The sequence below is a fragment of the Elgaria multicarinata genome, chromosome 1 (genome assembly GCF_023053635.1).
Source record: "Elgaria multicarinata webbii isolate HBS135686 ecotype San Diego chromosome 1, rElgMul1.1.pri, whole genome shotgun sequence".
Taxonomy (NCBI): Eukaryota; Metazoa; Chordata; class Lepidosauria; order Squamata; family Anguidae; genus Elgaria; species Elgaria multicarinata.
In genome coordinates, this window is record NC_086171.1 from 63,403,191 (window position 1) to 63,428,769 (window position 25,579).

A 25,579-nucleotide genomic window follows, 5' to 3' on the forward strand; every position below is an offset into this window, starting at 1 on the left:
AGATACAAATTTAAAACAGCCAAGTTAAAATTGAATTTATAGACTTGTTAAAACGCTGAAAGAATAAAAAGCTCTTCACCTGGCATCTGAAGAATATAGTGCAGATGCCAGGCGAACCTCCTTAGGGAGCTCATTCCACAGATGGGGTGCCACAGCAGAGAAGGCCCTCCTCCTGGTAGCCACCTGCATCACTTCCTTTGGCAGGGGCTCGTGGAGAAGGACCCCTGAGGAAGACCTTAGGGTCCAGGCAGGTACATATGGGAGGAGGCGTTCCTTCAGATAGCCTGGCCCCAGGCCGTTTAGGGCTTTAAATGTTAATACCAGCACTTTGAATCGGGTCCGGACCTTTGAATCAGGCCTGGACATGCAGCCTCATATAGTATTTATAGGCCATTCTATCATCTCAGTGTTGTGAAATTGGGGGTTTGGCCAGGAGAGGGATAATGGGACCAGAAGGATAGCTTAAAATTGGCCACTCACATCACTTTGTTAAGTGTTCAGTGTAAAGTTTAAGTCATGCTTAGCATTCTACTCCCTCTTTCCAAACACCGCCCACTGGCAGTGTGCATTTTGACACCTCAAAGAATCTGATAAAAGAGGGAAGGTTCCTTCAACCCATTCAGAAAAAAAAGATTGTACACAAGCCACCACTGCTTTTGAAAATCTTGTAGGAGCAAAGCCCAAGGAGTATCATGAGTCAGACAGCTGGTAAGTACATGGGGAAAAAAGTTAGCTCTATTTGAATTTCTTTCTTCCTCGTTCTTATTTGATAAGTCTGGGTGACAAAGGCCAGAGAACTGTGCACTACAAAGTTAAATTGGAATTATGAGTCTACTAGTGCAATTCATGGGCATTTATTCCCTGAGATTTTAAAAGAGCCAGGACCTATAATCATTTAATTAATGTTGAAACCCCTACTTTGGGGTTCAGGTAAGGGTATAATTTGCCTTATATTTATTTCCAATGCTTAACAATTGACATACGGGTTTCTATATATACTAAAAGGTTTACAGAGTCATTAGCAGAAAGAAATTTCTTTTCCAGAGATCTAAATCCCCCTTTTCTGATCAGTATCATGAATAGTTTAGCACTTTATACTGGGATTTCTTTGCTATAGTTCTCCAGCATGATGGTCAAGTTAAGGCAGTATCTAGCTGAAATGATGAAAATTTAAAGTCCACTGATTTCAGTGCTGAACTTTCATTGCTTGAGTTGTTTAAATGTGCTTTTGGCTGAGTGACGATCCCCTCCAAAATATTATATTGATAATCATTTACAGAGCATATTAACTTTGTAAAATACATCACCGCTCTTGATTCAGCCTGGATGGTCACCCTTTAAGCATTAGGGCTTCTGCACCTGTCATGGGGTTGCAAAACAGGCCATTTTGGCAGTTGCAGCTTGGCATGCCACAGGCCTGCATGGCTTTGGAAAACCACCTCCTAAAATCTCTTCATTTACTCAGCTCTTAAAAGCATAGGAGTCCCAACACTGAAAGGCTAGTAACTTGATCTACTGTTCTTACTGTTTAATTGCCCAATATGATATATGTTGTTTGTACAATACAGATTGCAGATTGTGCCAGGAGGTAATCTTTATGGGCAATTTAGTGTGGCGGGGGAGCACTTTGAGGCCATTTGTGACACATTATGTTGTCACCAATCCACAGGCATGCCATCGCTTCCCTGTGGAAAAGTCGCAGTTTCTGAAAGTCCTTTAGTGCACTCCCCCACCCCAAATGTGACTTTGCAGTGGTTCCTCGGCACTGTGCCCCATTCCCTCGCATTAAATCATAGGCATCCCCTATCCCCCCTCCCACATTCCCTCTTTTTCCCCATTAGTGGCTTCTCCCCATTCACAGAATGCCATTAAGTTTTTCCATTTACTTTTGCTTTTACAACAGTTTCCTTTTTCTATTTATCAAAGTGAAGTAGTGCTCTTTCAGTCAGTTGGGATATCATGGTAGGGAATGTAACCATTCATAGAGCTCCATCAAACCAGCAATTTATCACACTCTCACCAGGCCTGGTATGTATTTTTGCAGCGCGGTACTCACATGACATCATCCCTGTCCTGCCCTCATCTTGCTTCTTCCCCTTCCTTTTCCATCTTATTTTGGAGCGGGGAAGTCCGGGTTTTTCCGCTCTATATGCAATAAAGCTGCTCCTCCATCCCATGCTCCATCTCGTGCTATATCGGACCATCCCATTTTTTGTTGGGGGCATATGTGTCAAAGGGTGTTCTCACTGAAAAAAGAGGAGGGAGGGGCAGTTCTCTGCTCATCTGCTCAACCATGAAGGGGGAGGGAAAGAAGACCTCATGGAAAAGGCGAGCAAGGCCGCTGCCAACCCGTGCCTGGGACTTGGTCCCATTCAGCTCTATGGTTCTTACTCCTGAGTAGACATGTCTAGGTTTTCTGACCAGAACAATGTGGGCTTCCCATTGCCATGCCAACATTGACCACAAATTTCTCCAAAAACTAATTGTAATACTTTTTCGTCACTTACATTGTTTAATATGATCTTAAGGAAAAACATAGTCTGTTGTTTTACCATAATTGCGCAGTTTCAGGCTGCCGTCCTATTGTATTTGCGTAGAAATAAATTTTTTTTAACAAGTATATAAAAACTGCAGGGAATTAACTGCAGGGAATAGGAAAATGTAGGGGATGGGGTGGGAGATTTCGCCAGCATCGTAGCGATACAGGTGAAAAGATACATGATGAGCTGAAATAGCAGAACAATGGAGGGGGAAACCGCGGACTCAAAGCGGGGGGTGGGGGGGTGGAAGTAGGTGTGATGGAGCTCATAGTTTGCAACTTGTTTTTCCCTTGCATAACAGTTCAGTATCTTCTAGTCTTGACAATTCCAAATCATGAATGAACGGGGAGAGGTGTGGGGTTAACACAGGGGGGACTGTGTCATTCAGCACTTCCAAACTTCTCTGAGAAGGGGGACTGATGATGTTGAGTTTTACTCCACCCACCCAGTCCAGAAGCATGTGGATTTCAAGTGCTGTGTGACCTGTGAAAAGCAGGTTTTCAGGTATGATATACTCTGCTGTTCTTGCTTTGTGTGCCCCTGACAGACCAAAGCCAATTTCCTGAAAATATGGATATTATCCAAACGTGCTTCTGATTCCGTTTTCATGGAGAATCTCCCCTGGTCTGTACACACCAGTGTATATTGCAAAGGATAGGCAGCTTGTTTTGCTTAGAACTCCCATCATCTCTTGCCATTGACTATACTGACTATGGCTAATAAGAATTGTAGGCCAAAACATCTGGAGGGCCACAAGTTGCCCACTCCCCTGGTTTATTGCCACATTTCTTTTAAATTCATTTCCCTTTGCCCAGTCATTGTCCTAGAACTAAAATTACACTGGATTCTGCCCCCCTTTGTATTCGTGCATTGCTGCACATTGCAATGATGTTGATGCAGCTGAGGCTGGTCTCGTAAATGAAGCGGGGAAAACACAGGAGGGCTACAACTGGAAGGTGATGTTGTCTTGACCGCCTGTAAATTCCATGAATGAGGAAGAGCGATGATGCGATAAAAGCCTCACTTGGAAGCACTCTCATTGTCATTTCCAAGACTCACGTGTTATTCCTGCACTCCTTCCGTTTAGTGTTGGAGAAAACAAAGCCTTGAGTGCTGCTGAAAAATTGCTTTTCTACTGTTACAGGAAGTGTAATTAAAATGAAGGTTCATCACAGTACTTTAATATATCGCTGATTATTGAGCAGTGGCCTCTGGCCAATATCTTCTATATTGTTTACTCATTTGTGCCATTTCTGACATTAAGTTTCCTGTTTTTCAGGCTCTGCTGTTCTATTGCTTCCTGTTCATTCATGATAGATTCCATGCAGTATTTTTTTAAAAAAATAGTGGAATAAGGTGAAACCACACACACGGAACAGAAGCTGACTAATTTTGGGGCAATTAATCAGTATTTCTCCCGCCACACTTAACATGAAGCAGTAAAATGGCTGGGAACAACAAACAGGAAGCATTTAATTAAAGACCCAGTTGCTCTTAAAAGCCCCAGTAGCACTTTGCTATCCATAATGGCACTACAAAGGTGTTTTGCTGCAAAAGTTTAAATCAGAACTGAAGAAATGTGGGAGAACAACTCAGAAAACACTGGAATGCAACTATATAACAATTATGTAATGTGGATTCTCTGTAAAAGGTGCATGAGTAAATGATAGTAATTCCAAAGAAAATGGCTAGTATGGAAGTAACCTGCCTTTCCCCAAAAGCAGAAGAGTGGCTCAAAAGCACATTTAGGCTGCAATACTATACCCATTTACTCTCAGGAGTAAACCCCATTCTATTTAAGGGAACTTACTTTTGAGAAGTTGTATTTAGGACAGCACTTGTAACAGTACATGCCTATGCATGTCTACCCAGAAGTAAGTCCCTTTGAATTTAATGGGGCTTGTTCTCAGGTAAGTGAGTATAGGATTACAGCTATAGTGGAATATGTGAAATCTCACTAAAGAGGATGTCAGTTAAGCTTTTGTTGACTAAAAGTACAATTGACGTAGGTCACATTGTCTGGCGCTGACAATGTACACAGTTTTTGACTAAGGTATGTCTGACTATAAAGACGGAATGTCTCTTGTACACATTTTCCTACGGCCAGATTAATTGCCTTCTTGTTTTGCCTTATGAGAACAAAAGTGTTATTAATTCCCTTTAGAAAGGGACTACACCAATATTGCTTTTGTTAATTGCTGTAGGACTAGGCACTAAATTCTTGGGGCATCTTTGTCCTTTTCTGGCTGCTTTCACCAGGAGTGATATTAAAAAGGTAGTATCAGGGCCTAAATTCACATTACATTATATGCATTGCTTGCAGCTACATCGGTTGTGTGACTTTGTTTTTTAATTGGGACTGCAGTGCACAAGGAGGGGAGTTTAATTGCCCCCGACTGCAATCCTGATAACAACAAAACACCCCTCCTGCAAATAACAATAAATAAAAGCTCTGTTTGGCTCCAGGAGCTTAAACCTTCCCTCCCCATCTGCTGCAGTGCCAATAAAAAATGCTCCACTTTGTTTAGTATAAATATTATTTTAAAAACCGAAACAAGTTTCCTTCTGTTTTCAAAGAAAAGAGGTCAATGGATGGGGCCAACACATCAGCAGGCACGTCTTCTCCACATTCGTTATGCTGGGGAAACTGAAAGTAGCACCGTTTCTAGCAGAACAGGGTATATTTACATTAAGGGGAAATTGTGTTGTTTACCTGGGGTATTTGTGCTTCCTGCTTTTCAGTGTGATTGTTATGGGCTGCATTACATGGATGGAGAGGCGATGGCGGTATACTTCCCCTCTGTTCACTTCCATTGAGACAGCAACATCTAGTGGTGGAAGATCCTGCCTTTTCCCAGCTATTACTACTTTAAAAGTGTTTTTTTTTATTGCAGAATTTCTAAAGGAACCCATGGGAGATGGGTTCACAATGTCATTTAAATGTCCCTCATACTTCTGTGAGTGACCAATCATGAGCGTACAATCAATCGTTCATGTAAAGAAGGTCTGAGACAACAGGGGGCTTAGGGATCCTGGGTCAAATTCTTTGGCACAGAGTGGGAAGAGCAATTTAAATCGGCATTTAAAAACATAAAAGGAAGCTCAGTCAGGAAAAAAATGCCTAAGAAAGCCCTGTACCAAAGCTAAAGGTCCTTGCAGGTGTAGCTTACAGCTACAGGGGAACAGAATAAAGCAGTTGTTGCATGTTTGCTGAGATGGGTGGAATTCCATCTATTTCTTTGGAATGGCCAGGAGCACTACACTGGAGAAACCTCTACTAGTTTCAGTTCCTCATGTAATGGAGCTGTTAAACACACAGAGAGAGATTCTATCCATAAAAAAACCAGTGTTTCTGCCAATGTTGATAAATGTCATAGTAATAGTAGCAACCGGAATGAACGATTGTTTTTCATTCTTCTGTTGAGTGACAGATACAAATCGTGTGGTCTATCCATTGATCCACTACCTGAACTACAACCTAGGTCGTTTCATTTAAAATGCATTGAGTCAAAACAAAAGAAGCACACACTTTCCCCCCTAGTGTACAAGAGGTACAATTAAAATTCAATTTACTGGCTTTCCTTTTTGCTACCAGCTATTTTGTAGGAGTACATGTTACTCATATGCCACAGCTCAATTTTGCTGGAACATTGTTTTACTGGGAGGGGAAGTCCCAGTGTGGTGAATGACCAGTTCTGTAATGACAGCCTCCTATTTCTCATGTTTGGGATTAGGGTACAGTTACTAACTACTGATCTAAGGAGAAGCTAAGCCCAGAAGAAAGCTTACACACAATCAAGTCAAATGTATTGCTGCACTAGCAATGATCCATAACGAAACAGCTTAATTGGCAAATGGCAGCCAACAGTGCTGATACCAGGCCAAATATCCCATCTGTCCAATGGATGGACAGGCCCCATATTTCGGTGACATGTATTTATTCTTTTTATACATTTGAATAGCAGCCTTCATCAAATAAATATTTCTTTGTGATTTCCAGGGAGTCCTCTGAAGGCTGTTGGAATTGATTTCCTCAGAAAAGAGAATACCTATCTTCATCATACCAATGCCTATAACAATTGCAGCCTGGTTTTGAGACGTGGGCAGGTGTTTCAGCTGAAGGTGACATTTAGCAGGGAGCTGAAAGATGATGACCAAGTCATACTGCAGCTCAGCATTGGTAAGCAAGAGACTATTTGGTCCTTCACAATAGGGCTAGGAATACCTATGGCGGTACAGACAGTTGCCCTTCAGAGATTCCATGATCTGTAAACAGAACAATGCAAAAGATGTATCAATCTGAACACCTTATGCAAGGTCAAAGTCATAAAGGATTATTTCATTTTCTGAATGGCTTTCAAATTTAAGGCAAGTTTACTGGAATGTGGATATTTTGACTGGACTAAGGTGATAAGAAAGGAAGAAAAATGGATGGAACTACAAGGAGAACAACTCATACTGCAAATTTTAAAAATCTTTTTTACATAACCATAATGGTTAAAAACTTGGGAATGGATCCAGATTCAGTCATAGTTAGAGCAGACCCAATGAAATCAAGCGGCTTAAATTAGTTGTGACAAACTTAAGCTCTATTGATTTAAATGGGGCTACTCTAGCTGAATCTGAATCTAGTATTTGTTTAAACAAAGTTTTTGCAATTCTACACCCTATACCAGATTGTAATAATAATTTATTTACCATAGAGTGTACTGCATAACTACTGGGACTATTTTATTAGAGCTTGCCTCTTCATACTCTATGCAGTATGGAAACCAAAAATAACCAAGTAGGTTACGTAGTAATTTGTAAGCTGTTTTATCCCAATGGAAGCAGGTGTTAGTAGTATATCTATTAGATGGAGACTGACAACAAAGGCTGTTGCCCTGCTATTTTTTATTAAAGCCTTTATAAATTTTATAAATTAATGTTTCTGTTCATGAATTTGTCTTCTTCCAGGTGAAAAACCAAAGCCATCTAATGGAACTTTTTTATCCTTGAATGCAAGGTCAGGACAGGAAGGTCAACCATGGCATGCCAACATCCATCAAACAAATGGGAAGGAGGTACATTGGCATGTCCTATTAGAGCAAGTTTTGATTTACATTTTATGGTTGTCACCAAGGCTGGCATCAAGGACTGGCATAGTTGGGCACTTGCCAAGAGCCCACATGCCATCCGGGGTCCAGTGATAAGAACCCCTAGAGTTGTTCTTCGCCTTCATCATTGCAACTTGCCTCTTGCTCTGGCCCAGGTAACAGTAGTGGCGAGAAGAAGGGAGACTGCTGCCTTTTTCACTGGTTCTCTGCCTGTCAAGCAAGCAAATGGGAGCAATGATAAGAAAGAGGAGGAGGGACAATAGCAGCTGGTGATGATGCCGTGAGAAGGTAGACTCACTGAGGGACGGGGCCTATTGAGAGCGCCTTGCCCAAGGGCCCTCCAAAATCTGTCACAAAGAAGATGGTTTAAATTGCTTGACATGACAGGTGGCACCTCATGGTTTCACTATTATCCTTTGTGATGCCCTTCATGATATCAAGAAAGGAGCTGGTGCCCAAGGGACCTGAGAATCAAGAAAAGTGAACGTAACACTAGAAATGTTTGTGAACTGCCCGGACAGCTTCAGCTATTGGGTGGTTTAGAAATTAATTAATTAAATAAATAATAGTGCTGCCTTTTTTTTTAATTCTTGGCCAATAAGATTACAGAGAAGCCCAAGAGGTGAGCTCATCTTATGATAGATGAGAAGAATCTATTTTCAAAAGTTGCTTATTAAATACGTTTAATTTAAAAGTTCTGATTCATTCCTGAGGTAAGGCACTCTTCACCAGGGGATATTAAGAACAGGGGAAAGGGGAAATTATTTATTTTATTTATTTTTATTTATTTATTACATTTTTATACCGCCCAATAGCCGAAGCTCTCTGGGCGGTTCACAAAATTAGTCTTCTTTACAAGGTTTGTAAAGGTTTGACATATGACCAAGAAGCCCCCCCCCAACAATCATCACTCCCTTTAATAGTGACCTCAGGTCATGAGTGATGACATCTGTGTAGTCAAAATGGATTCCACTGAGAAACTAGAAGGAATATCAGCACATTTGGGGTACTCTGAGCTTTGCCCAGCACACTAACTAGAGCATCTGATGCATTCAACTGACTATGGTGTGATCATATTTACACAAAGCAATGGGATTCCTAATTTATCATATACAACACTGAAATACTGTGATGGTCTTTTTTCTTAGTGCCTGATAGCTGTAACCAGTCCAGCAGATGCAATTATTGGAAAATACATTCTGAAAGTGGAAACAGGACCTAACATTTATAGTCCTGAGAAGAATTTTGTCTACATTTTGTTCAACCCTTGGTGTGAAGGTAATTAGCATGACCTAAATGGGTTTAATTTCTACTACTATATAAGGTTGACTGAAAGAGCTATCTTGTTTAGAAACCTCGTTCTACAATGATTCCAAAAGAGGTATAACAATACGTAATACGTTTATCAGGCTGAGAAACCCTGTTTTTGTTGCTGCTGCTCACAATACTCACATAGGTAATTCAAGCATAACTAGGGTCACAATTCAACAGAATATTACTCAGTAAAAACAGCCTGCCAACAAGATCTGGGATTCTTTCATAGAGGTTTATTTGGACTATAGCTACTAGTCACGATAGCAATAGATTTAGTCATACATAGAGTAGTCCCATTGAAAACAGTTGGACTTATATAACAATTAGATTTAAGTCCTGTTGATTTCAATGGGTCTGTTCTAAGAATGATTAAATGGATTCAACCCAGGGCCAGCCCAAGTCATTTTGCTGCCTGAAGCAAAGAACAAGATGCCCCCCACCCACCCATTCCATGTCCAAAAAATGACTGGTCTTGCAACTGAATCTTTCTTCAACACTGGTGGTGGTACAGCATCCTCCGCAACATCTGAGGGCAGCAAGCTTGCCTCCCAGCATCTGCTGCCTGGAGTGCCCACCTGTGCCTAAAGGTAGGGCCGGCCCTCATCAAACCCACTATTCTCCTGATCAGAGGCAACATGCCTCTGAATACCAGTTGCTGGGGAACAACAACAACGTGCCCTCATGTCCAGCTTTTTGAACTTTCCGGACTTTGTTGGCCATTGTGGAAAACAGGACGCTGAACTAGACAGGCCTTTGGTCTAATCCAGAAGGGCTCTTGCATCCTTATGACTGCTCTCAGTGAATAATAGCTGTTCTATTCCAGCCATAATTGCTCTATTCCAGTTCACATCCAAATTTGACTGTCAACTTGCCGTGGATTTCCAAGGCACTGACAAGAGACTAGTGCCTAGTGAGATGCTAGCAACAACCTGAAGAGTGCTCAGCCTTTGTAAGGCTCAGCCTGCACTCAGTTATAAGTCATTTCCTTGAATAATATTGTTACTTGAACCCCAATTTCCGAGTGGCAAGACAAGAAGCTTCAGGGTTTGGTTTCTTTGACGGAAAGAAATCACTGGAGACTTTCTGGTTTTCTGTAATAGTCGAGATTACTTATAAAAGTACAAGTTGAGCATTGGTGGAGACAAAGTGAAACACTCCAGTAAAGCACGTAGATGTGCCCAAATGCTTTTTTGCATACCAGAGGTCGAAATTCAACCCAGCACTCTCTGTGTGTGCTAGCTTCACATCCTCTCAAAACTTCAGTGTCTGTACACACACACTGGCAGACTTGACCAGAAGAAAACCCTTTAGGGGTGCAGTCCTCTCCTCCTGGGACCCTTAACCCCTTTCTGTTCAAGCTCCAGTCTCCTTTGCAGCAATCAGAGAGTGGCTGTCTTAAAATAATGAGGGTGCAATCTTATGCATGTTTAGGCAGAAAAAGGTCCTCCAACTCCCAGCATTTCCCAGCCAATGATGCTGGCTGGGGAATGCTGGGAGTTATAGGACTTTTTTTCTGTCTAAACATGCCTAGGATTGTGCTTTTAATAATAAGATCAATTGAACCACTGGTCTTCTAAAAGTCAAATTATCCACTAAGAAATGTCGCACTGTTCACATTTTCCTTGCCTGTATCATTTCAGGTAGGCCATGGGAGGAATCACTTTTAACACATTCCCCACTAAACCTTACCATATGTGAAAATCTAGCATGTAGCAAAGAAGGGGATCTAGGCTGTTTCTGTCTGGGATTCTTTTTGGATGGCTAGCTGAAGTCAGTGTAGACTGTTTTGCCTTAAGGCAGTGATACTAATGTGTTTCTTGTGGATCTAGATGATTAATAAATAATATTCCCTTAAGGCAGGCTAAATAGCCCAAAATGTGTTGGGATCTTGAATATTTGATTGGTAGACATTCCTCACACAAAGGGCTGATTCGCATGACATGGTTGGCTCATTGTGGTTATTTAATCCACAATGAGCAGAGACACATGCTGGGTGGGTGTGTGGCTGCCATTTTGATTGTGTAATTCCTGATTGGCCTGATCAGGAGTTTCGCCATGTCATTTGAACCCAGTTGTTGTGGCCTGTCACAAGCCACAACAACCGGGTTCAAATGACATGGTGAGACAACCCTTGTTTAACCCATGATTTGCAGTACGGGTTAAGTGATGGTTGTTTAACCCTCAAATAACTCACTACAACCAGGTTGAGGTGACACAGTGCAGCCCTCAATTGGGCCAACTGAGAGTTGTACAATCAAAATGGCCGTGGCACACACCCAGCACACACTGCAGCTCATCATGATGAGCCACCTGTGTCATGAGAACCGGGTCAAAGAATCATGGGCAAAGTGATTCTCAATGAGGCAGATTTCTATATCTGAAACAAGAAGAGATTTCCTCAGAAAAACACTTGATCATCAGAAGAAATGCACGTTGACTTCTATTCTGCAATAATAAATGATCTCTGGATTCCTGTAGCTGGAGTGTGGAGGCCAGAACACAAATGATTACTTTTTCAAGTACATCAGTCATCTTGTCTGAATGTCTGCCAGAGTCTTTTGGGGCCTGGCAGCCACAAATATGTTGTCACCCAACCCTGAGGGTGTTTTTCTCCAGGCAGACGTTCTGACAATTGACTAAAAAACCAAGTGATGCATTCATGTCTTTGCTTTAGCGGATTCTGTTTTCATGCCCAATGACAACGAGAGGGCTGAGTACGTGCTGAATGATACCGGTTATCTCTACGTTGGATCATCAGAAATTATACGTGGAAGACCTTGGAATTTCGGGCAGGTAAAAAGTTCATATATTTCTCTTGTTTTGTCAAAGCATAAGAATGCACTGTTGTTCCACTTACATAAATGTTTTTTAAAGTAATATGGTACCAGTGAAATGGAATACAGTCTTTTCAGCCCACATGTCTGGCAGAATTGAGAACCACTGTGATTAAAGTGGTTTGAGCTTGGGCCTATATTCAGGTCCCACCTTTTCTATGGACTGGATCTAAGGCACATCCATGTAAATGTGTGCACGTGATCCCTAAGGCACCATGCAGTACAGAGCCTGCCATTTCACATCCTGTAGCTAGCTGCTGAGGTGTGTCTTTGAACTGTTATAAATATATTCTGGGACAATCATATTTCCAGAAGAACAAGCACTGTATTGGCTTTCAAAATCAATGAAAGACAGGAGAGTGTAGAATGAATAGGAGCCAGTTTGAAACAGGAGCCTTGTAGTGCTCTTTGGAGGTTGCAGATCGGTGGTGGTGGGGATTTCAGGCAGTGGAAAATGACCCCTTGAGGGTATCTGTATGCTCTTTTAACCCTGCAGTGGTTGCGCAGTAGTGCTGCATGTTTAAATGACGCAGCCACCAACTTGCAGCCACATCGGGATTTCTCTTCCCCCGCCCTGCCCCAAAACTGTGCGTTTTCACACTCTCAATTTACCGTGACTCCGAGGTCACCCTGTCGTTTCCAGCCTTTGGTTTGGGTTATGCAGTGGGCGTAGCTTGGGTAAGTGCAGGAACACAGGACAGGGAGCGGGATTGACAATGGAATGGCTGCCGGTGCTGCATTTTTTTCTGGCCTGATAGCCCGTGCTCCCTCCTGCCCTGTCTGTCTTTATTTATTTATTTGAAAAATTTGTATCCCACCCTATATTTCTAGGATGTCAGGGTGGCGTTCAGATAAAATCATACAATATAAAACAATAAATATACTCAGCTAAAACAAGTTAAACCATGAATCAAGTTAAAACCAATTTAAAAGCAGTAAAAACAATTAAAACCATTAAAACAACGTGTGAGCCAGGTGAATGTAGCCATTAAAGGCTTTGTTAAAAAGCCATGTTTTTACTTGGCGCCGGATTATCAATTTAGCCTCACAGCAGCAATGCTTTGGGGCTGATCCCCTTCTAATGTGGCAGTGTGTATAGACACCCCCTTAGTTCCTCTCTCATTCTCCTGAAACCCCCGCTATGCTATATATTGCTAAAAAGCTCCAGCTTGGAGCTGGACCCGGCTTGGAGCTGCCACCCAGCTACACCAGAGGGAGAAGAGAGACCGCAAACCCCATTTCATTGGCCTGGCCAGGACCATCTTTCATTAGGAACCTCGCCTTCCAGAAGAACGATTGCCCTCACCACCCATTTGCCCTTACATCACCCAAGGATTGACACCTAAATTGGCTTGTTTCCTTTCCCCTCCCTTCATTCCCTTTTATATCATGTCTGTTAAACGACATGCTATTACTTTAACTTGCAAACCCTTTTGAGTGCCTTGGCAGGAACGTGTCATGAAATAAATAAATAAATGGTATAGTGCAGAGAGAGGGTTTTTTTTAAAAAAAAATCTTGTCCCGCCTCCTCCAAGGGGATGTCTACATGATGCCACTTCTCAGCTCCTTGCCCCTCAAACCGCACAGCATCGCTGCTGTGGGGCAGGAAGGCTAAATCCAGATGGCAGGAGGGAGCGCAGGCTCTCCGGCAGCCATCCGTCTTGTCAAGCCCGCCCCCTGCCCAAGGCCCTGTATTCCTGGGCTTACTTTGCCTCTGTAATGATGTCGAGGTGGAGTCCATCCTACTTGTACACTATCATACAGTGTTTCCCCGATCGCTCTTCCGAGTCTCTTATGATTATCTTACTTCAGGGCACCAATAAGCCTATTACTGAGCAAGTGGCCAAATTTTTGAATCTGTCTATTCTCATTAGACCACTCATGGATGTCTGATCATTATTTTAAACCTCCTGATTAGCACTTTTACAGGTTTTGTATCCTTTCTTTTTAACATCATGTATTTTTATTAACGTCTGTGTATACCTATATACTATAGTAATGGTCTGTTGACTGTAAATAAAGATTGATTGATTGATTGATTGATTGATACCCTGCACTGGGAACTGCCCCTAGGAATGACAAGACAGCAGAAACAAAGTGGTGGCATTGGAGCAAACAGAAAAGGACAGGGTGAAAAAGTGCAGTTTTGAAGGTAAAACCCGATGTGGTTGCAAGTTGGCAGCTGCGTCATTTAAACAACGCAATGCCACTGCGCAGCCACTATGGAGTTAATAGAGCATATAGACACACACACACACACACACACACACACACACACACACACACACACACACACAGTCTAATCCCCCTTTCCCAGAAAACCTCTTGATACCTCTGTCTTTTTTCAGACCAGACATGGGCTTGTATCAGGGCTGGGAGAAGGGACTGTTACAAGTTTGTATTTGGTACCAAAGAAATTATGCAGGATAAGCGATGTTGACAGCATAGTAGCATGAACAATCGCAGATATGTTGCAGGTAAACAGTAAGCTTTGGCCTCTGATACTCCCTGCTGTTTTCTTGAGCCCCACAGCAACGCAGTACCATGACACAAAAAGAAATTAAGTTTCTATGGGCCTGTTCAGAAGACACCTTAAACCACAGCTTTAACCATGGCGGTTAAGCCAGAAAGCCAGGCTGTGTTCAGAAGACACCTTAAACCACAGCTTTAACCACAGTGAATGAGGCTTTTTGCCTTATTCACCATGGTTAAAGCCATGATTTAAGGTGTCTTCTGAACACAGCTTGGCTTTCTGGCTTAATCGCCATCGTTTAAGGTGCCTTCTGAACCAGGCCTATGTTAGCTTAAACAGTTTATTCTCACCACTAGGTGGAAGTAGGACATTGACATACAGTTGGCATTTCGGCCTTTGGAGACTGAAATAGTGCGATGTTCTGCTATAACATATAATATGGTTTATGCATTAAGGAGCCCTTTATATATTCAAAGATGATGATGATGTCTGCATAAAATGCTTTCTGTAGCTATCAGATTTCTGTATACCCTGATTAAATATTGTTTCCCGCTGAGCAAGGAAACAATATTTTCCTTGATATTTTCAATCAATCACTTTTTATTAGATGTCAGCATATGACACCTCACATCACAAACTCGTATAAAGTATTTAAATCTCAAGCAGCTGCTTCATGTTGTATTAATTAAAGGAAAGGGAACTTTTCAGAATAAGCAACTTAAGAGTAACCAAATTTTGCTTTCTACCACAACACAGTTTGAGGAAGATGTCTTGGATTGCTGCATGTATCTTCTAGAGAAGAGCCAACTCAAGCCGAAGGCTAAAAAAAATCCTGTGATCATCGCTAGGGCAATGTCAGCTTTGGTATGTCCTTAAATCAGTGTTTTAACACAGATGGGTTTATTTTAGATCATGGAGAAGAAAACCGTAAAGCAATTCCTTTTATCCGTCTTGCTTTAGCCACTCCAGACCAATTCAGATGTTACTCCCTGGTCATGGTCGTTATAGAGGGCTGTTTCCCATTGCAAACAATTCATGCAGCAGGAAGCAACATTTAAATTCATCAGTGCGTTTGCACACCATGCATTGTGTAACCCCAGATGTTGGCTCACGAATGCTTCATGTGTTTAGGCTGCGTGGTGGATGCATTCAAATATTTCTGTGAAGAAGATGGACAGACTACCTGGGAGGTGCAGCCTGACCAAAGACTCCTGGGGCACTCAAAGATATTTGCTAGGGAAGCAAGCAGCCTCCTTGCTATTGCAGTTTGCTCCAAGATCTAGCTTGCTGGCACTGTCCTGGACTGAAGCCAAAGAATGTCCCTCAAAGGAATGGGAAAGAAGGCTCCTATACGGGTCAGCAATATTAGGGGAGAGAGTTCAGATGACCAGGGAGAGGGAATTTTTGGCTATGGCACTGTCCTTGTGGAGCTCCCTCCCAAGAGAAGTCTGCCTGGTACTTACCCTGTTATCCTTTAGCGGTCAGACAAAAACCTTTCTAGTTTCCCAGGCATTTTAGGGGCTTTAGCTGCTGTTTTAGTTGGTATTTTGTTTTTATGCCGATTGCATTTTTAAGGTCCTATTTATCTTTTTATGTGAGCTGCTGAGGGATCTGAGTGCTGAGTGCATAGGTTCCTTAAATAAACAGCTAAACAAACAAACAAAAAAGGGGGTGGTGGTGGCTAATCTTCCATCCTTGCATCTGCAATTTCCTTACTCGTGAAGGATGCACCACAATCCCAACCCCATCCTTATGATCAGGCATCCAATGCAATTGAAACTGGCAGTGCCGATCACATCTTAGAGGAGTGGCCCTTGTATGGCCTTAGCAAGTGGCCTACAGCCTTCTGCTGTGCACCCAGTTCCCTTTGTCATGTCTTTGTTTCCTCTGTTTTGTTTCATTGGCACTTTAGGTACCCTATGGTCGCTTTCTCATAAAGTGACCAAACAGCCCTGCTTGGCTTCAACAAAACTGCCACATCATCTACCTTCAGATCAGGCCCTGTTCACCTATCATGGGCACAGCATAACGATTTTACAGTTTTCTGTCTATCAGATTATTTCCTATCAGTCATGTGCGATTCTGAAATGTACTCTGCTAAACAGAGGGAAAGGGCTAGAATGGAGGAGTAATTGGAGATATTCCTCATTACAGAAACTCTTTCTGCAATGTCCGGACAATTGGTACAGCACAAGTTGCAACGGATTAGGGTGACCATATGAAAAGGAGGACAGGGCTCCTGTATCTTTAAAAGTTGCATAGAAAAGGGAATTTCAGCAGGTGTCCTTTGTATATATGGGGAACCTGGTGAAATTCCCTCTTCATCACAACAGTTAAAGTGCAGGAGCTATACTAGAGTGGTCAGATTTAAAAGAGGGAAGGGCACCTGCAGCTTTAACTGTTGTGATGAAGAGGAAATTTCACCAGGTTCTCCATATATACAAATGACACCTGCTGAAATTCCCTTTTCAATACAACTGTTAAAGATACAGGAGCCCTGTCCTCCTTTTCATATGGTCACCCAATGGATCTATAAAAGTGGAGCCAGAAATATGGAGTCATTCAATGACTATGTACACATTACACAAAAATGCCACATGATATGGGTCTTTAAGATTCCAAGTGACAAGTCTCCAAATTGCAGCATATAGCCTGGTTTATTTGAAAAACAGAAACCTCCTGTTCTAGGCCCAGTGCGGCTTCTGCTGAGAAGAGTCCATCAGTGGTACAGCTGTTTACTGAACATGGCAGGCAGGCTGTATAGTTTTGTTCTCTTCATTCCCTTTTAGGTTAACTCTGAGGATGATAAAGGAGTGCTATTTGCTAGCTGGTCGGGACACTATGTTGGTGGTACTCCTCCTCTGGCCTGGACAGGAAGTGCCCCAATTTTGCAGCAGTATTACAGAACCAAAAAAACAGTTCTTTATGCTCAGTGCTGGGTTTTCTCTGGTGTGCTTACCACAGGTAAGGCCGGCATCTTGGAGGTGGCCAAACTCTTCCATGACTTTACTGAAATGCACTTATTTATTTATGTTTATGAAGAACCATATGTAAAACTTCCATGGCCAAAAACTGCACACCTTGGAATACCAGATCATGGGAAATACATCAGGGCCAGTCTATTGGTTTCATGGTACGTTTGTAGCTTCCCCCAAGATAACTAGCTGGCCACTCTTGGAAAGAGGATGTTGTTGGACTATAAAAAAGGGGGGGACTTGATCTGATTCAAAAGGGCTCTTCTTAGGTTTGAAGATTTATTTAAAACTGTAGCACAAAATGGCCTTCAAAGGCCATGGCTAGACCAAGCCTATATCCCAGGTTCATCCCTGTACATCCAAATGACACACAGGGGATACCGGGAGCAGGCAGGGACGACCCCTCCATTTGCCTGGGATAATCCTTAGGTCTAGCTAAGGCCATAGACACTCCAGCATTTACTCTTCCAGTTGGGCCATTCCAACTGGGAATGGAGTCCAATCCTTTTCCTTCCATGCCCCATCCCTTAGGTTCTAAGGCAGCCTTCAGCAATCTGGCATCCTCCAGATGTGTTGGACAACAACTCCCATGGCCTGTTGCTGTCTGGGGATGGTGGGACTTGTACAATACATCTGTTATTATTATTTATTTATTTATTTATTTATTTATTTATTTATTTATTTATATAGCACCATCAATGTACATGGTGCTGTACAGAGCAAGACAGTAAATAGCAAGACCCTGCCGCATAGGCTTACGTTCTAATAAAGTCATAGTAAAGCAATAAGGAGGGGGAGAGAATGCAAACAGGCACTGGGTAGGGTAAACAGGCACAGGGTAGGGAAAAACTAACAGTAAAGTCTGAGTAACATCAAGTTTTAAAAGCTTTAGGGAAAAGAAAAGTTTTTAGCTTAGCTTTAAAAGCTGAGATTGAACTTGTAGATCTCAGATGTTCTGGGAGAGCGTTCCAGGCGTAAGGGGCAGCAGAAGAGAATGGATGGAGCCGAGCAAGGGAAGTAGAGACCCTTGGGCAGGTGAGAAACATGGCACCAGAGGAGCGAAGGGCACGAGTGGGGCAATAGTGTGAGATGAGAGAGGAGAGATAGGAAGGAGCTAGACCGTGAAAAGCTTTGAAGGTCAGCAGGAGAAGTTTATATTGGATTCTGAAGTGAATTGGAAGCCAATGGAGAGATTTCAGAAGTGGAGTTACATGGTCAGAGCGGCGAGCCAAGAAGATGATCTTAGCAGCAGCGTGGTGGACAGAAACCAACGGACTGATGTGAGAAGAAGGAAGGCCAGAGAGAAGAAGGTTGCAGTAGTCCAGCCGAGAAATAACCAGCGCACGAACAAGCGTCTTGGCAGAAGAGACAGACAGAAATGGTCGAATCCTGGCAATATTATACAGGAAAAAGCGACAGGATTTAGCTACTGCCTCAACATGAGGAATAAAGGAGAGCGAGGAGTCGAAGATAAAGCCAAGGCTACGAGCTTCCTTGACCGGAGTAAGCGTAACATCATTGACAGTAAGAGAGAATGAGAGGTGAGGAGAAGGTTTAGGAGGAAAAACAAGCAATTCAGTCTTAGCCATATTAAGTTTCAAACGACGATGAAGCAGCCAAGCTGAGATATCTGAAAGACAAGCTGAGATACGATCGTGAACATCAAGAGAAAGTTCCGGAGATGAGAGATATAGTTGTGTATCATCGGCATACAGATGATATTGGAGGCCATGAGATTGAATAAGCTTACCCAAGGGCAACATGTATAAAGAAAACAACAACGGGCCAAGCACCGAGCCTTGCGGACCCCTACTGAAAGTGGAAAAGAGGAAGACGAGTTGCCATTAGCCAACACGCTGAAGGAGCGACCCGTTAGATAGGAGGCAAACCAGTTATAGACAGAGCCACAAAGTCCAAGGTCATGGAGGGAGTCTAAGAGAAGATCATGATCAACCGTGTCAAAGGCTGCGGTTAGATCAAGGAGAATAAGAACGGAATAAAGGCCTTTAGACTTGGCAGTAAGAAGATCATTGGTGATCTTAGTAAGGGCTGTTTCAGTGGAATGCAAAGGACGGAATCCAGGGGTCAGGTTGAGAAAGGCTGTTCTGAGGCTTAGAAAGATCCTGGATGGAATCATGAGCTGTAGGTGGGCGATGTTGCTGAAAGGAGCCCCACAGCTAAACAACGTCCTTCTCTTTATTTCAGTTATGCGGAGTCTGGGGATCCCAGGCAGAAGTGTGACCAATTTTGCTTCGGCTCATGATACAGAGCAAAATCTCCGAGTTGATGTTTATTTGAATGAAAAGGGAGAAAAATTGAACTCGCTGACAAGAGATTCAGTTTGGTAATTATCTTTCCCCCCCATAAATCCTCTCTCCTAGGAAAATATTATCATTGAAGCAGGGGAGGCAAAGAGCCTAATACTTCGAGCACTGAATGCAATTCTCTCCTCCTTCTACTCTTTTGTGTTATACAGATACACGTTGAAGCCAGGGATCTACTCAAAAGTAGACATTTTTGGTGTCCTTTATCATCTTTAAAAAAAACCGTAGGCCCTCAATGTTCAATTTTTTGAGCAGAACTGAGCCTTAAACCTCTGCAGGTCTGAATCACGGCATGTTTAGTTCTGTTCTTCAAAAGAGTTCGGATCCCGGGGGCTTCTCAAGCCCTCTCTTCTGTCCACAGCCCTTTGTTCTTCCCCTGACATTCATGCCTGAATGTCAGGAGACCCTGTGGCGCTGCTCAGGATGGGTTGTAAGGTGCTGCAGGTGGAGAGGAAAATCAGCTGCTTTTCCATGCACATGACCCATGTGGAAGGGCTTTATATGTATAGGGGCCTCTTTGCATCCCAACTTTAAAGCAGTGTGGAAATGCTGTTATTAAAAACAGCGTGTATTTGAGGAGGCCAGTAATGCATGCCTGGTCCTTGCCAAAGAGTAATCAGGGCAGGCCCAGTTCCATTCACAGTAATTCCAAATCACAAGGCGCTTCTCTTCTCCAGAGCTGATGCAGCCACACTCCTTGGCTGGCTACATCTGCCAATAACCTCTTTCAGAGCTAGGCCAGATCTAAACGTCGTTGCGAAGGCGCTTCCATGTGCCTTTTTTAAAGACTGAACCGAAAAGAAGCGCCTCTTTCTTTACTGTGTGTACTGTGAGCTAGGCAGCGCCGCCTGCGGAAGAATCTCTACCCCATTCAAAGATGCTGCTCGGGCCGCTTCCCCCTTGCGTGTTCTTCCATGCGAGCACACACCGAAGAGAGTCCCAGGGAGATGACACCGTGGGGGAGAGCGAGAGGCAGGAGCTGAACTTGTTCGCCGCGTGCACGCAAACGCAAATACAAACACACCAAGGGAGAAAAGTGTTTTGCAGGAGTAGCCGGCGGCGGCGGGATGCACCAGAAGAGCCGCCAGGTGGGAGGGGGGATTATTCGAATGGAAGAACACGCGAGGGGGAAGCGGCCAGAACAGCGTCTTTGAATGGGGTAGAGATTCTTCCGCAGGCGGAGCTGCCTAGCTCACAGTACACACAGTAAAGAAAGAGGCGCTTCTTTTAGGTTACGTCTTTAAAAAAGGCACACAGAAGCGCCTTCGCAACCACGTGTAGATCTGGCCCTGCTCACACATTGCATACAGGAGCTCCCAGGCTCAATCTGAGGCATTTCCAGCAACAAAGAATCGAGGTAGCAAGGTGGGAAAAGCCCTCTGCCTGAGGCCGTGTAGAGCCAGATGTCCGAGATCAATCTTGGACAACTCGGTTGTCCTCCTGACGTTTTGGGAGACCAACACATCTGGGGGCTGTCTTTCTGGCACCGTGTTCCCCCTAAACCCCACAGATTCGCTCCTACGGGGTGGTGTCGGGTAATCCCCATGCCAAGGAGGGAGCGTGGGGTTTTGGGCTGTCATCGGGGTACTGGAGCCACCCTCCACCCATCCTCTTCCTGGCTTCCAGCGACCAATAGCTGGATGCTATCCTCCCAGAATGCCCCCTGAATCGAGCACAGAGTGAGGTCTGACAGCAGAAGAGCCAGAACCTTGCTCCCAGCAAAACCTCGCTCCCAGCAAAAACGTTGGGGTAAGCCCCCGACATTTTTTATTGTGCAGCTTCACAGAAAAGCCCCATGATGGGCACGAATCTGCAGCTGCATCATATAACCGAGGTAGTGCAGATTCGCTGCCACCATGGGGCTTTGAGCAAGTATAGACAGCCTCCTGGGGAAGGCTGGTCTGAATCAGGGGCACAGAACCTTTTTCAGCCCGAGGGATGAATACTTTTTCCAAAAAGCTCTCGGGGGCCACATTCCAGTGGTGGATAGGGCCAAAAGCAAAAGCAGCAGAGCTGAAGCAGAGCCAGACTCTAGGTAGACTAATGGCCTGTCTTCATGCAGACATCATCTAGCATTCTCTGTGGCTTGCATCAAGTGTTAAGTTACATCAAGGGGGCAATTCTTATTGATGCCTTCCTGTATAGTCTAATACATGTCAGACTGATTTACCGTATTTCTTCGATTCTAAGACACACTTTTCCCCCCATATAAACAACTCTAAAAACGGGGTGCGTCTTAGAATCGCGGGTGCATTTATTATTTCTTAGAATCAAAGCTTTTTTTCTGTTGGTGGTACTGAAATTAGTGTGTGTCTTACAATCGATGGCGTCTTACAATCGAAGAAATACGGTAGCTTATAAGCCGCTATTGAGATACATTTTTTGTTTTCAATTCTGAAACCTCACTGAATACAGGAACTTCCATGTCTGGAATGATGTCTGGATGAAAAGGCCTGACTTGCCGAAGGGCTTTGATGGCTGGCAGGCGATTGATGCCACACCTCAGGAACAGAGCGAAGGTAAGACCTGACACATGAGCACAATCAAATTCAAGATTAAAATGTGTTTATATTAAACATATTTATATTAAAAATTCAAAGTGATATTAAACATTGGTTAAATTTGGCAACCCACATGGTCACTACACGGATCCCCAGTATTCCACAGAATGGATGAAGTAGGACTAACATGAGTGGCTCAGTCTCCATGAAGAAATGTTGTCCAGTAATCCAGGTCAGTGGTCTTAAACTGGTCCAGACCTGGGACCCACTTCAGATTCCCAACCTGAAACATGGGATCCACTTTCACAACTTCACAAATGCCCAACATGGCGGCAACAGTTTTGCCACAACCCATCTGGACTGATCCTGCAACTTGCTTTTGGGTTACGACGCACCAGTTGAAGACCACTGATCTAGGCAATCCCCTGTCTTTACTTCATGTTCATGGCTTCTCACATTTAGCATTTAAAAAGTCAAATGTGTCAAAAATTCCATCTGGATATAATCTTATTGTCAGTGTGTCTCAGTTTATAGACTTCGCTCAGCAAGAGCTTTTCTACAACAGGCATTTATTATATGCTCTTGATTCCTTACTCATAGTTGTTTACAGGTTCGTTAGATGATGTTGGTGTTGACCCTGGTTAGGCCTCATCTAGAGTATTGCGTCCAGTTCTGGGCTCCACAATTCAAGAAGGACGCAGACAAGCTGGAGCGTGTTCAGAGGAGGGCAACCAGGATGATCAGGGGTCTGGAAACACAGCCCTATGAAGAGAGACTGAAAGAACTGGGCATGTTTAGCCTGGAGAAGAGAAGATTGAGGGGAGACATGATAGCACTCTTCAAATACTTAAAAGGTTGTCACACAGAGGAGGGCCAGGATCTCTTCTCGATCCTCCCAGAGTGCAGGACACGGAATAACGGGCTCAAGTTAAAGGAAGCCAGATTCCAGCTGGACATCAGGAAAAACTTCCTGACTGTTAGAGCAGTACAACAATGGAATCAGTTACCTAGGGAGGTTGTGGGCTCTCCCACACTAGAGGCATTCAAGAGGCAGCTGGACAACCATCTGTTGGGGATGCTTTAGGGTGGATTCCTGCATTGAGCAGGAGGTTGGACTCGATGGCCTTGTAGGCCTCTTCCAACTCTGCTATTCTATGATGTCGTGATCCTTTAGTTTTGTTTCTGTGTTTTAAGAGCACTTCCCCCATTTATTTAGTGTGGGGAAAATGGAGTATTATTTCTGAAAGTGAAATTGCGATATTCCGCTATAGCACAGTGCCACCTAGCTGTTATGTAGCGGAAAAGCAGGAAAGGAAAGGCTCTTTGTGTAGAGCTCAGATCGCAATTCTGCAACGAAGCCGAAAGCAGATACAACAATTAATGGACTCATGTAAAAAAAAACTGCAAGACTTTGGGAATCATTTCCTGCTGCTAATGTTAGTCTCTATATATGCTAGCCTGTTTCCATAGAGATTAAACAAGATTCCTGACAGCAGCATGTACTGGGCTGGGAATTGCAACCATGGCTACCAGAAGTGAACATGCAAAAGAAATGTGGGATTATTTATCAACTCTTTCATGTGATAGAATTGGGGGAGATGGAAGGAGACAACTTTGAAACCAAGTTGTCAAGGGACCAAAGGAGTTGGGAGAGTGAAAGGCCAGTGTTGGAATGAAATATCATTAGTCGTCCCTGGAAAGCAATTCATATACTGACCGTGTAGAGCAGAATGCTAACTGCCTGTCAACATAATTCCTAGCAGCAAACATCAAAAGGCACACGACACACTTCCAAGCTCTGCAGTGTAAAGGGATGGGTCCTGGTTTGCTTGATGTCTGTATTCATCCAAAGGTAGCGTGTGCATTTTCTGCAACACGTGCAAATGCCCACCTTGTGCACCGCACTGAGGGGCTCTCTTTATGGCACTGGGTTGGCACCACCCCTTCCTTAACCCCGCACTGGGGTGGCGTCAGGTAATCCTGACGCAGAGGAGGGAGCCCGGGTTCCTGGGTGGCCATCTGGGTTTCGGAGCTGCCCCCGTCCTCTTCCTGGTGGAAGGCAACCAATCGCTGGTTGGCTTCCACCAGGCCGTGTTAATATCACTCCCTTTGAAAAAGTCTGGCTAAATCCCCGACTTCTTCAAAACGCAGCATTGTCTAACTGACAGGGCTCAGATCCACAACCACCATTGGGCTTTCCCCGCATATAGACAGGCCCTGACTCCGTTCGGTACAATGCTTGTTAATGTCAGAAGATTCATAAAGGTTTTCTGTTCCAAATATTTTCATAAATATACAAAATTACAGGTCACAAAGACCTGTGAATGGAAGTGTAGGGCCATGGGAACTAGAGCTTTACTTTAGCTATTACTGACTATTATTTATCTGCCATTGAATTCTGGATGGACATATTGATGTGATGGGCCCATGGGCTCTGAATACCAAAAGAAAAACTGAGATACTATGTGATGGGCCCACAGGCTCTAAATACAGAGAGAAAAAACAATCAGCATTCTTCTTTATAGGGATTTTCCAGTGTGGCCCTTGTCCAGTAATTGCCATCAGAAAGGGGGACGTCTATCTTCCCTACGACGGCAAGTTCTTATTTGCTGAAGTGAATGCAGACAGGGTCTTCTGGCTGGTAAAGAATGAGGAGGGGAAAGAAAAATATATCAAGCTGCGTGAAGAAACCAAGGTGATAGGAAAGAACATCAGCACCAAAGCGGTAGGAAAGAATATCCGTGAAGACATCACCGCTCAATACAAATTTCTAGAAGGTAACCAGTGCATTGAATCTTTTCAGCCAGAGGTTGAAATAACTATTTTCCACATAGATTAGTAATTTAGAGCTTTCATATGAAGGTCTCATGGGTAACTTTTATTGTTTGAAATGGGTAAAAAATCTTAAATATTCTGAAATGGACAGGCCAGAATTAATGGGTCCAAACCTGTGCGTGTTTAGACAGAGACCCTACAATTGAAGGACTTTTTCCCTATCTAAACATGCATAGGATTGTGCCCTAAAAGTGTATTAGGACCAATGTGTGGAGTAGTCCTAGCATACATCTCAGATTTTTCAGTGTACACCTAAACATTTAACATATGTATGAGATTATTATTATTATTTATTTATTTATTTATTTATTTATATAGCACCATCAATGTACATGGTGCTGTACAGAGTAAAACAGTAAATAGCAAGACTCTGCCGCATAGGCTTACATTCTAATAAAATCATAATGAAACAATAAGGAGGGGAAGAGAATGCAAACAGGCACAGGGTAGGGTAAGCAGGCACAGGGTAGGGTAAAACTAACAGTATAAAGTCTGCACAACATCAAGTTTTAAAAGCTTTAGGAAAAAGAAAAGTTTTTAGTTGAGCTTTAAAAGCTGCGATTGAACTTGTAGTTCTCAAATGTTCTGGAAGAGCGTTCCAGGCGTAAGGGGCAGCAGAAGAGCCGAGCAAGGGAAGTAGAGGCCCTTGGGCAGGCGAGAAACATGGCATCAGAGGAACGAAGAGCA

At 43.4% G+C, this 25,579-nt stretch overlaps 1 protein-coding gene across 1 annotated transcript in view; it reads left to right on the plus strand.

The window, feature by feature from the left end:
- Nucleotides 1–692: 692 nt before the first annotated feature.
- The window catches only part of TGM4 (transglutaminase 4), a 30,834-nt gene continuing 5,947 nt past the window's right edge, over nt 693–25,579 (plus strand). Inside the window, exons 1-10 of the mRNA XM_063122868.1 lie at nt 693–708; nt 6,541–6,720; nt 7,497–7,603; nt 8,785–8,914; nt 11,625–11,743; nt 15,014–15,121; nt 17,047–17,221; nt 19,438–19,576; nt 21,972–22,075; nt 24,583–24,834. Of these exons, the coding sequence (XP_062978938.1) occupies nt 693–708; nt 6,541–6,720; nt 7,497–7,603; nt 8,785–8,914; nt 11,625–11,743; nt 15,014–15,121; nt 17,047–17,221; nt 19,438–19,576; nt 21,972–22,075; nt 24,583–24,834 (1,330 nt within the window). The remainder of the gene's footprint in view (nt 709–6,540; nt 6,721–7,496; nt 7,604–8,784; nt 8,915–11,624; nt 11,744–15,013; nt 15,122–17,046; nt 17,222–19,437; nt 19,577–21,971; nt 22,076–24,582; nt 24,835–25,579) is intronic.